This window comes from Coloeus monedula (genome assembly GCF_965178545.1).
Source record: "Coloeus monedula genome assembly, chromosome: 9".
NCBI classification, from domain to species: Eukaryota; Metazoa; Chordata; class Aves; order Passeriformes; family Corvidae; genus Coloeus; species Coloeus monedula.
Genome location: NC_138789.1, coordinates 28,634,289 through 28,648,078, shown reverse-complemented (window position 1 = coordinate 28,648,078; position 13,790 = coordinate 28,634,289). Strand labels below are relative to the sequence as shown.

Here is a 13,790-nt window from a genome sequence, read left to right as displayed (position 1 = left end):
ATAACAGGAACTATGTAAAACTCACATAAATGAAATACCTATAAAATATCCTGTAAACAGCTGCCCCCCATCTAAGCTGCCAGTAGATTCATGAGGTTCTAAAGTTAATTTCCATTTATCAGCTAAGAATTACTGATATCACTGATACTCATTTCTGTTGTTCCATGTCAGGACGCTGCCCATGGAGGAAGCAGGAGCTGGGACAAGAACTGGAAACATTTCCTTCACGTGGGAAGGTGCCCTGCTAAGAAACTGCTAATTGAACCTGACAGCAGGCGTATAAACAACATTAGAGGGAGTGCTCACACATGTACTCCCAATAAAGGGGAGGACAAGGCGGTGAAAGTCAGAGCTATTACAAGATAAATACAAATTAAGGACATTGTTTTTAATCTCCAGGATACTAAAATATTTCTGAGAGCTCCCACTGTTTGGGAGAAGAGGGAGGGAAAGAAGGGGGCAGGGGAGCAGTGAGCTCTGCTAAGACTTTTTTGTTTCTGTCACCTTTTGTGGGAAAATCATTCTAGAGAAAAGCAAGAGAGGATTTCGAAACCAACAGAAAAAGACTTGCTAAAAGGTACTTTGCTCTCTGTAAAACTTCCCATGGGGCCTGAAAAAGCACCCTGAGCATGCCCTTTATCACACAGCTTTGCATATTGAATGCTGTTTGTTTCAGAGGCAGTTGTATATTTTTACCTGGGGGGTTATTCCTGTAAATTGTCCCGATTACTGATCTGTGAGAAGCAAGTGAAGGAGTCAGAGCTACCACAAAGATATAAGTACAATTACTGAAGTTCATGGGATTTTCAACATCTCCCCTCCTTTTCCCAAAACTTTAACCTTTGAGTGAACACTGCCATATATATTTTTTGTTTGGCTGCCTGGTGGGCCACCTGAAAATCATCAGCACTCTGAGAAGAAAGCTGCTATGGTTTATTCAGAATTTCCTTAAACCGAAGTCCTGCTGTGCATTACCATTTCCCAGAAAGGTGCATTGTTCTATCAGCACCCCTATCAAATTCAAGAGCAGAGACGCGCTGTCGGGACGTGCAGCAGCTCAGATAGGCCGGGCTGTTGCAATCCTGTGCAGAAAACAGAACGTTAACACTGGCATGCTGCTCCCACGCCCTCCCCTCTCCAGGCTTCCCATTAACTCCGTGACACCCTGCAAGGCACAGGATTTATTTACACAACACCACTCTTGAGACGAGCCTTTGTTCGGCTGCAATGTTGACAAGGCTTAGGAAGCACTACCCGCCAGAGTAAAGGTGTATTAAGCATCAACTGAGGATGAATGAAATGCTTTGAGACTCGCTTGATCGAGTTTCCAGCTGCAGCACAATTCCCTTTTAGCCAGGAGCTGCTGGGACAATCTGGGGAAGCTCCTGGCTTTCACAGACAGCAGTGGCTGGCGCTCACATGGAGGTTCCGCGAGGACTTTAATCCGGAATATGTGGTGACACCCTGAAAAGAAGCAAATTCCTCTCTGCCCAGCCATTCATGTTTTTGCTGGGCTGCAGTTGGGATGTGTTTCCCAACACCCTTCACCTCACGGCTGTGTCAGCGCCAGGGAGGGGACAGCGTGGGAGCCGGAAGAAGGCAGGACCGGCTCTTGTGTCAGCAGGGCCGGCCGAGCACACGGCGCGCCCGACGTCATTCCAGGCGCTGCAGATTTACATCTGCTCAGGAGCGCTCCTCCGTTTTCCTTAAAAAGCATTTGCTGTATGGAGAGCAGTTTACAGCGTAACGTAGGTGTAAAACCAGGCAATCTCAGGAGCAGATTTATGGGGTGGAAGCGTCCAAAGGGGCCATGAGCTTCACCTCCCCACTCCTGCAGGGGCAGCGGCTGTGGCACCCATCCTCTTCCCTGAGAGGAGTATAAGGCAGGAGAATTCCCGTGTTTCACGTGGTCATCTTCTTGCCAAAGGTCTGGACTGAGAAACAGGGCTTATTCTTTAAGAAACGACCAGTGGGAAGCTGGAGAGGTGCTGGTGCTGTGCTTCAGCATCCCCCTTCTGGGAAGCTGCCATGTGATAATTCCTCCTGCATGAACACCTCCAAATCACTTTCAGAGCCCCTCAAAGCACAGGCTCTTAATGTAAGGAAAACAAAATAAACCCCTCAAAAAGCAAGCCCATAGCAACTGGAAGATACTTGGTCAAAAATGTCAAAGAGTGACCAGAGAGTTAAACTGGCATAAATCTAAGTGCCAGTATATGCTCCGCACAATCCTGGGTCAGATTCGAAATGCATTACAAGACTCATGAACCAATAAAAGCGTCAGTGATTGATATCCTAAAAGCAAATGGGGGCAGTAACAAATATTTTATACCAACAAGTTAATCCTAGATCTTCCAGATGAAAATCCATTGCTTCTCCATACCTATTCCTTAATTCATTTTTAAAAATAAAAATAGTTCATACCACTTGTCCAGCATTTATTCCCCCCAGATCTGCCTGCTTTACTAGGACTTCAGTCTCATGTCCATTTTACAAGCAGGGGAATCGAGCTACAAAGATACTAAAGGTGATTAAGGGCCATTCAGCAGGGAGGCAAAAGCAGGGAAGAGTGCAGTTCCCATTTGACTCTGTTCTCCTGTTTTTCCTCTTTGGGTATACAGAAAATAAGATTACTTCTCATTAAACTCACAAGGTTATATTAAAGAGGTGAACAATTTTTTTTGCCAAACTTTTAAAGTTTTCTTAGTTGTCTTGAAGGGAAATATATTCCCCACCAGTACTGCTTAAGGGTTAGGTAAATACTCTGCTGACCAATAACAGAAATGTGAAATATACCCCTGTTCTTATTAACATTTATGTAATAATCCAGGGCTGAAATTGGCTATCATTGAACTGACCTCAGATCTCTGACATAAATGCCTATATGAAGCACCTGGCAATGGGCTGGGAGCATCCACACCCAGAAGTGCTTTGTCTGGGCTTGCAGCTCTGCCAGCCACACACCTTTTCCTACACCGGCTGCAAGGAACCCAGGAACTGGAAAACATCAGCACAAAACGTGCTTATGTAGAGCAAGGCTACTGTTGTACCATTAACTCTTACAACACACGTGCTTCACCTCCCTCACATGACTTACCTGAGCCCACAGCCCTCTCCTCACTGAATAGAAACCTCTGGAAATCTGTGCATGTTGCAACTGGTACCTAGCTTTCTAAATACCACACAGCCACTTCTGGAATGGCTTTCTAGTTGTTCCCTATATAAAAAAAAGGGTACCATTTAAACCAATCTGAATTTCAATTCACAGCCTTTAGGCCTTTGCTTTAGTGTTGTGCTTTTATTCTGAAAATTCTCCTTGATCTTATGAACTTGTTTTTAACATACTCAAGTGTTATTGCTTTTTTAATGTTTCTTATGTTCTCAACAGACTGTAAACAGTCCTGTGAGCTGAGCAACCCATCTGCCAAAGACACCACCAGCTGCTCATGGACCTGCTCTAGCACACATGGGAACATGCAGCCTGAGCCCATTGTAAAAACACAAGATCTCAGGTAGCGATCCATGTGATCCAAATGATTCTGAGCTAAATTTTCCATCTCTTTTTCCTTCTGAAACAAGGGAACATATAGATGCTGTAGTGTTGGCAGCTGCATACAATTTTTACCATAGAAAAGAGGAAAGAACAGCAATTTTGAGGGGTTGAGTATCCTGGAGAACTCTCCTGTGAAGTCCTGAGGGTCTGCTGTGGGTGAGACTGGGACTTTCCCAGCCCGTGAGGGGACAGGGCTGCCCGGACAGGGAGGAGCAGCTACGTCACTGTGTGATAGCTCAGCTGGGATCAGAGATCAGGTTGTTGTTTATTAATCAGGTGGTTCTGAGGAAGAGAAGCAGTTCAGTAGCACCTTCTCTAAAACAGAAGCCTTGAACTCTGCTTGTGCTTCCAGGCACCATCCTTCCCAGGCCGTGCCCTTTCCTCCCTACATTGCCTTCCTTGGCTCTTTGGCAACCCTAACTGCTCCCACACCATGACTCCAACATAAATGCCTGTCATCCACAGTGAATGTTTCCTGTTCATTTGAATTACGTGAGCAGGCACTCTGTAAACTTCCCCACAGGCTCCACCACACTAATCCCTGGGAAGGAGCAACCTGCAGAACCTACTTTCACTGTTGAATGCTTTCTCTGTTTGTTGCTCCTCCTGTCAGAGCCATTACTTGAATTCAGACAGGTGTCCTTACATCTGTCACCCACCAGCCACTGCTGACATTCAGGAACAGGAACTCGCTGTCCATGTCCAGAGCAGGAAAGCTTGATTGCTCCCTGGAAATCCCTGAGCTCTGTGCTGCTTTTCACTGGGCAGTTTTGGTCTCACGCAGACTCGCTTCCTCCCCTTCTCCTGTTGCAAGTACTGCTTTATCCCAGGTAGCCAGGAGCCTACTGTGCCAACAGCTGCTAAGACAGAGCAAGGTGTCAACTTTGACAGGATGCCAGATTGTTTATTAATTAAAAATTTAAGTACTCTGAATCTGTCCTGAGACCCTAATCAAAACTGAGCTATTTTACCTAGGGTTCTGAATGGTTAAATCCAGTTATTCTGAGATTTTCACTCACAACTGGCAACCAGAAATAAATCCATTTTGTTGACACTACTGTCTGTTTATTGAAATACCCAAAGACCACAAAGCTAACTTCAGTTCTCCACAGTGAAACCCCACCTCAGTAACATGGGAACAAATGCACGCTTCCAGCAGGATCTTCCCCCCTGAACACAATAAATATCTTTTCGAAGGCGTTCACCTGCTTCCCCAGCACTCAGCATCAATATGCTTCTATTTGTATGGTACATTTTTCCTGCTGCCAGCTCCCAATGCCAAGCAGAGCCGTCTGCTTCCCATATGCCACCCGTCCTCCAGTGCCTCCTCTCCTGCTTACCTTCTCTCTCTGGGCTCCCGCTGTGGATCAACTGCTACTCTGCCAGCCTTCTTGGTGTGTAGAGGATTTTTCCGACTGCAAGCTCCACACGATGGGAACTCTGCCCAATTCTCTATTTCCCGGAGCACCAGCTAAGCTGTGGTATAGAAATAATGAGCACAAGACATTATTGGTGTGACATTTAGATTTGTAACATCCCAAACATCCTCCTACAGCAAGGTGTCTCTGCCCAGGGCAAGGGGGTTGGGAGATGATCTTTAAGTTCCCTTCCAACCCCAGCCATTCCAGAATTTTAAAAAGCACAGGAAGCAAGGCCCCAGGGTTCTTTTCAGACTCATCTCTAGACAAGGTAGTTAACTTCTACTTGCTCAGGGTTTTGTAAAAATACATACAAGTGTTAGAATAAAAAATGATAGAGTTCATTACTTATTTGAAAATGTATTTCTGAGCACTTGCAGTGAGCACTGAAATCCTCTATAAAGCCAGCTGGGAATAGGAAGCACAATAGTGAGAAATTTAATGTAACTATTGAGTGAAGAGGTCATCCCATCCACTTTACAGACAATCCTATCACACCTTTCATTCAGATATTGCTGCACATAAACATCCAGGGTTTGAATTGCTCAGGCAGCATTCTTAAGAAAATGGAAAACGTTTTTAGTGGTTCTTCTCTCACTTCTGCAGCCATTCTGTGTTTTTACAGCACTGCTGTCCTGCCCCAGAGGTAACCCAACAGGTCTTGCAAAGCCTCCTAACTTTGCCCCACCTCCATCATTCACAATCTTGTCTCTCTAACCTACTCATTTTCCCCCATTCCACAAACTATTAGTTTCAAAGAAATTCAGAGATTAATTAAAATGATTGGTGGGATGAGTAGGTGAGGGGGACAGGCTAAAGGGCTTGACAAGAAGAAAGATGAAAAGGACTAAGTGCGTATGGCTTGGTTATGCGATGACTAATGGAGGGTGGAGGAGATGGACATGATACTCATTTACAAGTGCCTGTGGTTCTGAGGAGCATTTTTCATGTGCAAAATGAAGACTCGCTCAAGACCGGCTGGGTTTTTTCAGAGTTTTGGTTCCCGAGTCCTTCATGTCAAGTTGTGAGTCCCACTCTTCCCCCAGCCTATGCATTCCCACCTTTCCCTTGTGTCCCCAAATGTAGGGATTTATTTTTATTCCAGACTCAGTTCCTGGATCTCCACGTGGCCACAGGAGTCCTACTGGGAGCAAAGAGCAGGAGGAGAGGCCACGGAAGCCGGGGGTGGATGAGGTGGCAGCTCTGCCACACCTCTGCTGTGCTGCAGACTTGGACCCACTTGAACCGACGACGCAAACACACCCTGAGGAACCAGGAAGGAACTGAGACCAGCAGAATCTGAGAATTATTTTACTTCCACTTGGCCTGAGGAAACTCTGTTCCTCATACCCTCTCACTCGCACCTTCTTTTACTATGCTTTGATGGAGTAAATAAGAGAAAAATACTTGTTCCTTCTAACTCTTGTCTCCCCCAGTTGGAGAAATCTGGTCTATAGTAACTCCTTAGGCAAGCAGAAAGCAGTGTGAGAAGATGCAGTAATTCCCAGTTTTATTCACTTTAAGAGGTCTATATAATAATTGTCTACACAATAAAAATGTTATGGAAACTTCTCTGAGGACAAGAAAAAGCAAAATAGTCTAATATATCGAAAGAAAATTGGATGTTTAAATATTTAATATACATGTAATGTATATATCTCTAATAGAAGAAAAACTATATGGAAAAAATATATTTTTTTCTGCAAGCACTGTTTCCAACATAAAAAAATCAGAAACTGCTATGTATCCTTTTTCCTTTCCTTTTTTTTTTCCCCCAAATGATTCTGAAATAAGCCAAAAGCATTTGAGATACAGGAGTGAAACAAAAAAAACAAACCCATTTATTCCTGGACACCAAATATAATTTAGACGGATGTGGTGTATATAAGAAATTTTAATTTGTCCCTGAAAAGCCATTTAATTATTCAGATTATCTGATTGCCTCACTCAGGCTTCTATTGATTGATTAGAGAAGTTTATAAATCAAAATCTGCATTACTGCTGCCTAACGCATCGGCCTCTCAGCAATACAGGGCAGGGATTGGCAATTCCTACCCACAAGTTTGTTTATTGAGCCATGTAAATGGCTATGGTTTGTACCTGGGTCAGGAAGTATTCCTTCATCCTACTAAAGGAATATTTACTTAAGGACGTCAGGAAAGGGGGAATAAAAGTCCTGAATTAATAGGTGTTTAATAAATCAGGGCATAGCCACCAGAATTCCCAGCTCCTAGGCTAATGGCCACAAAGGATCATTATCCATCGGTCCCACTTCTGGATCTGCTCTACTCTGAAGGTCTCAGGTGCTGAACCTGGGACTGAAATCTCAGCCAAGCACTCCCTAAGGTCCCATATTAGGCAGAAAATCCTCTGGGAGCAGCCAAGAGCTCTTGCCTTTGATTTCAGAGCTCTCCTGCTCTTCACAAGCACCTTGACTCTATTGCAGCCTGGACCAAATAACCCCCAGTGAGCAGCAATTAACATAATGAGTGTCCCCCACAGCTACAGGGCCTCAGCTCCAACACGTCTCCAGCAAACTGGAATGTCTACTCCTGAAACTCCGCCTCTGCAAGAGGAAGGAAGTACAGAACTGAAATGGGTGGAGGGGAAAAAAAATTAAATTAATCCCTCCAGCCCAATCTAACCCTCACTGAAGTTAATCAAAACCTTGCACTGATATCAGTGGGCTCTAAAGGCAGTTTTTCAAATCTGTAATAAATAGAGTGGCTTAAACTACACTGAGCATGTTCCTCGTAGTCTGAACTTTTCTTTTTAGGACAAAAGAAACATGCAGAAGAAAACCCCGAAAGATAAAACAACTAAACTCTTAACCAATTAAATACATGAAGTTAATCAGAATAAATTTTATTAGTAGTATTTGTCTATACAGCAAATTAATTGCATGGCTTCCTATGTACCACAAACCACCTCCCGTTTTTAGCTTTATTTGGAAATATTTAAAATATTTTATTTCAAAATAAAAACTTCCACACAACAAACGACTTAGAATTCAAGTCTTGCATTTCTCCAGAATTTCTTCCTTGCCCTTTATCAACACAAAAACTGCGGGGTGACACAGAGAAGATCATTTATGGGCTATCTCCGGGAATTGTAACACATCAAGGACCGCCACATCAGGTCCGACGAGATACCCATCTCTGACAAGAGCCAGGAGTGGATCCCTAGGGAGGCACACGAAACCAGGGATGCCCCCCCAGGCACAAGTCATTTGCAGCTCTGGGATTTCCAGAGCCAGTGTAAATGTTCTGGGATTCACAGACCTTAGGTGATTTCTCTTCTGTGAATTCATCCAGTCACGTTAAAATCCTTCCAGCCCACCCTTGCCTGAGAGTTCTACCGCTGAACCACAGTTCTGTGAAGACATTTCTCTGGTTTATTCTGAACCTGCTAGTTTCACTTGATGCCCCTTGGCTCTGGTGCCAGAAGAGTCAGTCACTGCTCTCTATTTATCTTGCATGTAAAGATTAAAAAGATTGAACAACTGCTTTGAGCACTCACTGCACTAAGGAATTTCCGAGATCTTATGCATGTGCAGTAACTTAGTGCTGTTTGGCTGAACTGTTCCTGCAGCTGAAGTTTGAGTTACCTGCAACGCAGAGAGATGCTGCGAGGACACCAGCAGCACACAGCAAGCCCCCACATCCATTCCAAACTTTGTATTTTGTGCCACAGAGCGTTAACACAAACACTGCATGTATAATTTCCATCATTCCAGTTAACACCAGTGCCCACCGTGTGGCCAAACAGGGCCAGGTGGGAACACCAGGAAAAACGCAGAAGAAAAAAACTCCAACAACTTCAAAGAGGGGAGCTGGACCTTCACTTTTCTTTCACAGCTGCTGATGTTCTGTTTGCTTCATTGCTCCTTCCTATACAGTAACTGGTAATTATGTCATTATATCCAGGAAAAAAAACAGCACTAGAGAATTTGAAAGTGTGTTTTCAAAACTGGACCTAAGTTTGTCAGCTTCACATATTGTGAGGAGGGATTGAACCTGACAGACCAAGTTCTGCAGTGACAAAAAGCTGAACAGCAGGTAACAGCTTCATGTTGGAAGCATACGGAGCACTTGTTGCACTGCCGGCAATCACACACAGAAGTATAGCCCTGCAGTCCCTGTGCCACGCCGTATTGTCACCGTCTGTCCTCAAATACCTGCTGCACTTTATTCCAGAGGTAGCTGCCACTCAGCATTCTCAAATCCCCACCACCCCGAGAGAAGGGTGTGTGCGGGGCAAGGTAAGAAAAACGAATCCCTTTTAGCAGCGCTCTGCCCTGGAACGCCGCTCGCACAGAGCAGCTCCAGCGGACCAGACAGCTCCCATCTGTTGCTCCGAGGGGAACATGCCAGCACAGACTTTTCTCCTCCACCCCGATCCTTCGGCTCCAGCCCTTATTTTCCCTCCAGACTAACCTGCACTTCCACAGCAATACTAGGGCACTAAAATTAGGCCGTCGCTGTCCCCTCCCCGTGAAGGACAAGTTCAGAGAACCCCATCCGCAACCCGGCTTTCTCCTGTCGGGTTTTATTTCCCCTCTGTATTCTCCTGGTTATTATTCCTGAGGCCGGGAATTGACGTCCCGGGTCTCTGTAAAGGCAAAGCCGTGCCGGGGGGCGGAGGTGCGGGGGCGTACGCGAACACCCGCGGCCGAAACCCGCGGCTCCCGCAGGGCTGGGCGGGCGAGCGGGGACGGCACAGGCCCCACGGGGGCTCAGCCCGGGGCGGGGAGCGCGGGGCGCCCGCGGCGGTGCCACCCCCGGCGCTGCCTGGAAGCCGCGGGGGCGGCGGGACGGGGAAACCACGTGGGGCTCCCCGGGAGCGCCACCTGAAGGGCCGAACCACCGCCGGGGGAGGGAGGAGCGGCGAAGCAGGGGGGAAACACCGCAGCCCGAAACCCGGCGGAGGCACCGGCCGCCAAGCAAACAAACAAACCAACACAGAAACGAAGGCACAAACACACCGGGAGCGGCGGCGGACGGCGGGCCGGGGCCGGGGCCGAGCGCGGGGCCGCCGCCGTTGGTTCGGCGCCCGCTGAGGAGGCGCCCGGGCGGCCCCGCCAGCCAACCCCGCGCGCGCGGGACGCGGTAACCAGATATTTCAAAAACAAAGACGTCAGCCCACACTGCCCCGCGCGTGCCCCCCCGGCATTACGTCATCCCACAAGGCCCCGCGCGCTCAAGAAGCTTCTGAGGGGGGGTGGCCATGGCGACCCGGGCCGGGTCCGCGCGCCGGGCCCTGGCCCCGCCCCCCCGGGGACGGGGCGGTGGCAGCCAATGGGGAGCGCGCGGGGTGACATCATGCGCTATTTTTAGCGGGCTCGCGGCCGCTGATAAGTGAAGGGCTGCACGGCGGGAGCGGGCGCAGAGCGCGGGGCGGGCGGGAGCGAACGAGCGCGACTGAGTGCGGGCGCTGGGACGGTGGAGCGGGAATAGCGCGGAGCCGGGCAGGGAAAGTACTTGTGGCGGCGGAGCGGCGTCCCGGCACCACCGGCAGAAGGAGGAGGAGGGCGGCGAGGCGCCCCGCCAGGCCGGGCGGGCTCTCAGCGCGGCGGCGGCAGCAGCAGCAGCGATCCAGTAAGGCTCCGCGTTTCTCCTTCCTCGGCTCCGCGTTCCCCTTCCCCGGGAGGGTCGGGGTGCCCGCGGGGAGCTGAGCGGCGGCCGGGCAGCTTCCCCTTCCCGGACTGTGTTCTATGAGTGCAAAGATGGAGCCTACTTTCTACGAGGATGCGCTGAGCGCCGGCTTCGCGCCGCCGGAGAGCGGCGGGTACGGATACAATAACGCCAAGGTGCTGAAGCAAAACATGACGCTGAACCTGTCCGACCCCTCCAGCAACCTGAAGCCGCACCTGAGGAACAAGAACGCCGACATCCTCACCTCGCCCGACGTGGGGCTCCTCAAACTGGCCTCGCCCGAGCTGGAGCGGCTCATCATCCAGTCCAGCAACGGGCTGATCACCACCACGCCGACCCCGACGCAGTTCCTGTGCCCCAAGAATGTCACCGACGAACAGGAGGGGTTCGCGGAGGGCTTCGTGAGAGCTTTGGCCGAGCTGCACAACCAGAACACGCTGCCCAGCGTCACCTCGGCCGCCCAGCCTGTCACCAGCGGGATGGCACCTGTGTCCTCCATGGCCGGCAGCACCAGCTTCAACACCAGTTTGCACAGCGAGCCCCCGGTGTACGCCAACCTCAGCAACTTCAACCCCAACGCGCTCAGCTCCGCGCCCAACTACAACACCAACGGCATGGGATACGCGCCCCAGCATCACATAAACCCCCAGATGCCCGTGCAGCATCCCCGGCTCCAGGCTCTGAAAGAGGAGCCGCAGACTGTACCTGAAATGCCGGGGGAAACTCCTCCCCTGTCCCCCATTGACATGGAGTCACAGGAGAGAATCAAAGCCGAGAGAAAGCGCATGAGGAACAGAATCGCGGCGTCCAAATGCCGGAAAAGGAAGTTGGAAAGGATTGCTCGGTTGGAAGAAAAAGTGAAAACTTTGAAAGCCCAGAACTCAGAGCTGGCATCAACTGCCAACATGCTCAGAGAACAGGTTGCACAGCTTAAGCAGAAGGTCATGAACCACGTCAACAGCGGGTGCCAGCTCATGCTCACACAGCAGTTGCAGACGTTTTGAAGAGACTCTTCAGCGAGAACTGTGTTGTGGTACAACTAAACGGGAAAAATCCAAAGTGGCAGAGGCATAAAGCTAATGGCAAAAGCTGAGAGGCTGAGTCCTGCCTGTGCTCCGCAAAGCGCATGTGTGGAAAGACTGGCAAAGCCTTCAGCTGGAGCCGGGAGTGCAGCGGCCAGCGCTGCTCCGGGAAGTGCTGTTCCTGCTCGGATGAGATGTCAGATCTTCGTTTAACATTGACCAAGACCTGCATGGACCTAACATTCGATGATCATTCAGTATTAAAGGTTAAACTGCAATAGAAACTGTAGATTGCTTTATGTAGTATTCCTTAAGAAAAAAAAAAAAGTGGGAGGGAGGTTTGTGGGAGGCTGATAAACAAAAAAAGAACTGTTCTGCCTGCCTTCAAGTAAATCGTGTATGTACATATCCTTTTTTATTTTATTTTATGAAAGTTGATTAATGTCAATAAACTACTTCATGACTTTGTAAGTTATTTTTATGTTGTTTATTTGGGCACTGCCCAGTATTGTTTGTAAATAAGAGGCTTTTTTTTAGCACTCTGAGTTTACCATTTGTAATAAAGTATAATTTTTTAATGTTTCTGTTTCTGGAAAAAATTCTAGAAGGTTCTATTATATTTAAGAAAAATAAAAGAATTAAAATGTATTTTCCCCTCACACTTTTTTTTTTTTTTTTTTTTGGCTAGTACCTGAGTTGGGAAAATGCCCTTTGAGCTGCACTCTGAAGGGTAGGGATTATGCTGAATTTACTCTATAACTCCAGATATGTCCTGGAAAAGGTGTGAGGAGGGGAGGGAGAAGCCAGGTCATGGCCACTAAACTCATACAACTTTTGGGGTTGTCCTGAAGTTGTATTTCCCAGCTGCAGCCTGCCTGCCTTGCCTGCTGCATTCTTGGGGCCCAGTTTAGACATCTGACTTCAGGCAGGGTTGTGGAGGGGTGGAAAGGCAGGGAATGAAATTGTTCCATAACTGGAGCAACTGGCTACTTGATCTGACATGCTTTTTATTAAATTAATGCCCTCAAGAAGATAAGGCAGGTGGTTGTATTAAAAAAAAAAAATAGGCTGTAGGCTTCAAAAATAAAAATATTCACCTTTATCCCTATGTTTTCTCAGGTAGGAGGTGATTCTTGTCTGTTAATATTTATGACAATGCTGCTGTCAACAGTAAAATAAGTTTATAACCCTTTCCCTGTCTCTAAATCCTTTCCCTTTTGGGTGTTACTCTGGGTTCTAACCTTCTTGGCAGTAGAAAAGCTGGGAAAACTGAACCTGGTGGGAAATGAAAATAGCAACTTGTTGAAAAACAGCAACTCCTGTTGCTTGTTTCCAGCAATTTGCTGAAAATAGCAACTTCTCAGGCAAGTCCCAGGTATTTTTTACAAAATAATCCTGATTTTTAGTACAATGATAATATACAGGTATATCTTAGAAACATGCTACTTTACTTGAGTGGGGGTGGGAAACAGCTTTATTACCAGGATTTTAAACAGTGTACCAAATCAATTTTGTTTAATAAACCTATTTGAAGGAGACCAGATATTTTCCTGTTTGCTGTTTGGAGCCAAACAGCTAAGGGAAAATAGATATCAGAAGACTGCCAGAAAATTATTATTCTCAACCAGGCAGTTTTAAAGTCTTTTTTTTCCTTAAATTAGAATAAGCCTAATTTTAATTGAAGTGATAGTGTTGGTTAAGGTCACTTCACAAAATGACTAGATAGTTTTATATATATATATTTATATATACACATCTTTACTGTTATCAAAATTATACTCTGAAACTTGCAACTACTATGGGTCAGTTCCTTACAGGAAGCAGGGAAGTATCTTCCTCTAACTTTCCCCCCCCCCCCCCAATTATACACATTTTATCACACAAGGGGTTATTTTAATGTTTAAAATATACTAATTTGGTAGTGTCCTTCCACATCCCAAGCGTGGGTCAAGGTAGGCACCGTTTGGAGGGTGTTTGCTGCTGTCAGAGGAATACAACTGTAACAACACCAACCAAACAAAGGGTTACTAGGAGGATTCCCAAGTTTGCCAAGAGTACATTTTGCTGATGTCAGCAACCCGGAAGGTAAGTTGATTTTGACCATATGTAGGAATAGACAGCAGAGGGATAATACACAGCTCTG

General features: G+C 47.2%; 2 protein-coding genes across 6 annotated transcripts in view; one reads left to right on the top strand and one right to left on the bottom strand.

Moving 5' to 3' along the window:
- Positions 1 to 10,079, bottom strand: part of FGGY (FGGY carbohydrate kinase domain containing) — a 258,204-nt gene extending 248,125 nt beyond the window's left edge. For 3 of the 5 annotated variants that reach the window (XM_082286809.1, XM_082286813.1, XM_082286810.1), the window contains exons 1-3: positions 9,956 to 10,079; positions 4,894 to 5,029; positions 4,213 to 4,410 (exon numbers count right to left, since the gene is read on the bottom strand). In XM_082286809.1, the coding sequence (XP_082142935.1) occupies positions 4,213 to 4,253 (41 nt within the window). In that variant the 5' untranslated portion in view covers positions 4,254 to 4,410; positions 4,894 to 5,029; positions 9,956 to 10,079. Of the gene's footprint in view, positions 1 to 4,212; positions 4,411 to 4,893; positions 5,030 to 9,955 lie in introns of those variants that run through there. The other 2 variants (XM_082286811.1, XM_082286814.1) reach the window with 2 other exon arrangements.
- A 287-nt stretch (positions 10,080 to 10,366) lies between these two features.
- On the top strand, positions 10,367 to 12,295 carry JUN (Jun proto-oncogene, AP-1 transcription factor subunit). Its single transcript, XM_082287181.1, has one exon. It carries the CDS (start codon positions 10,685 to 10,687, stop codon positions 11,627 to 11,629), a length of 945 nt encoding a protein of 314 aa, XP_082143307.1. The 5' UTR covers positions 10,367 to 10,684; the 3' UTR covers positions 11,630 to 12,295.
- The last annotated feature ends 1,495 nt before the right edge of the window (positions 12,296 to 13,790 follow it).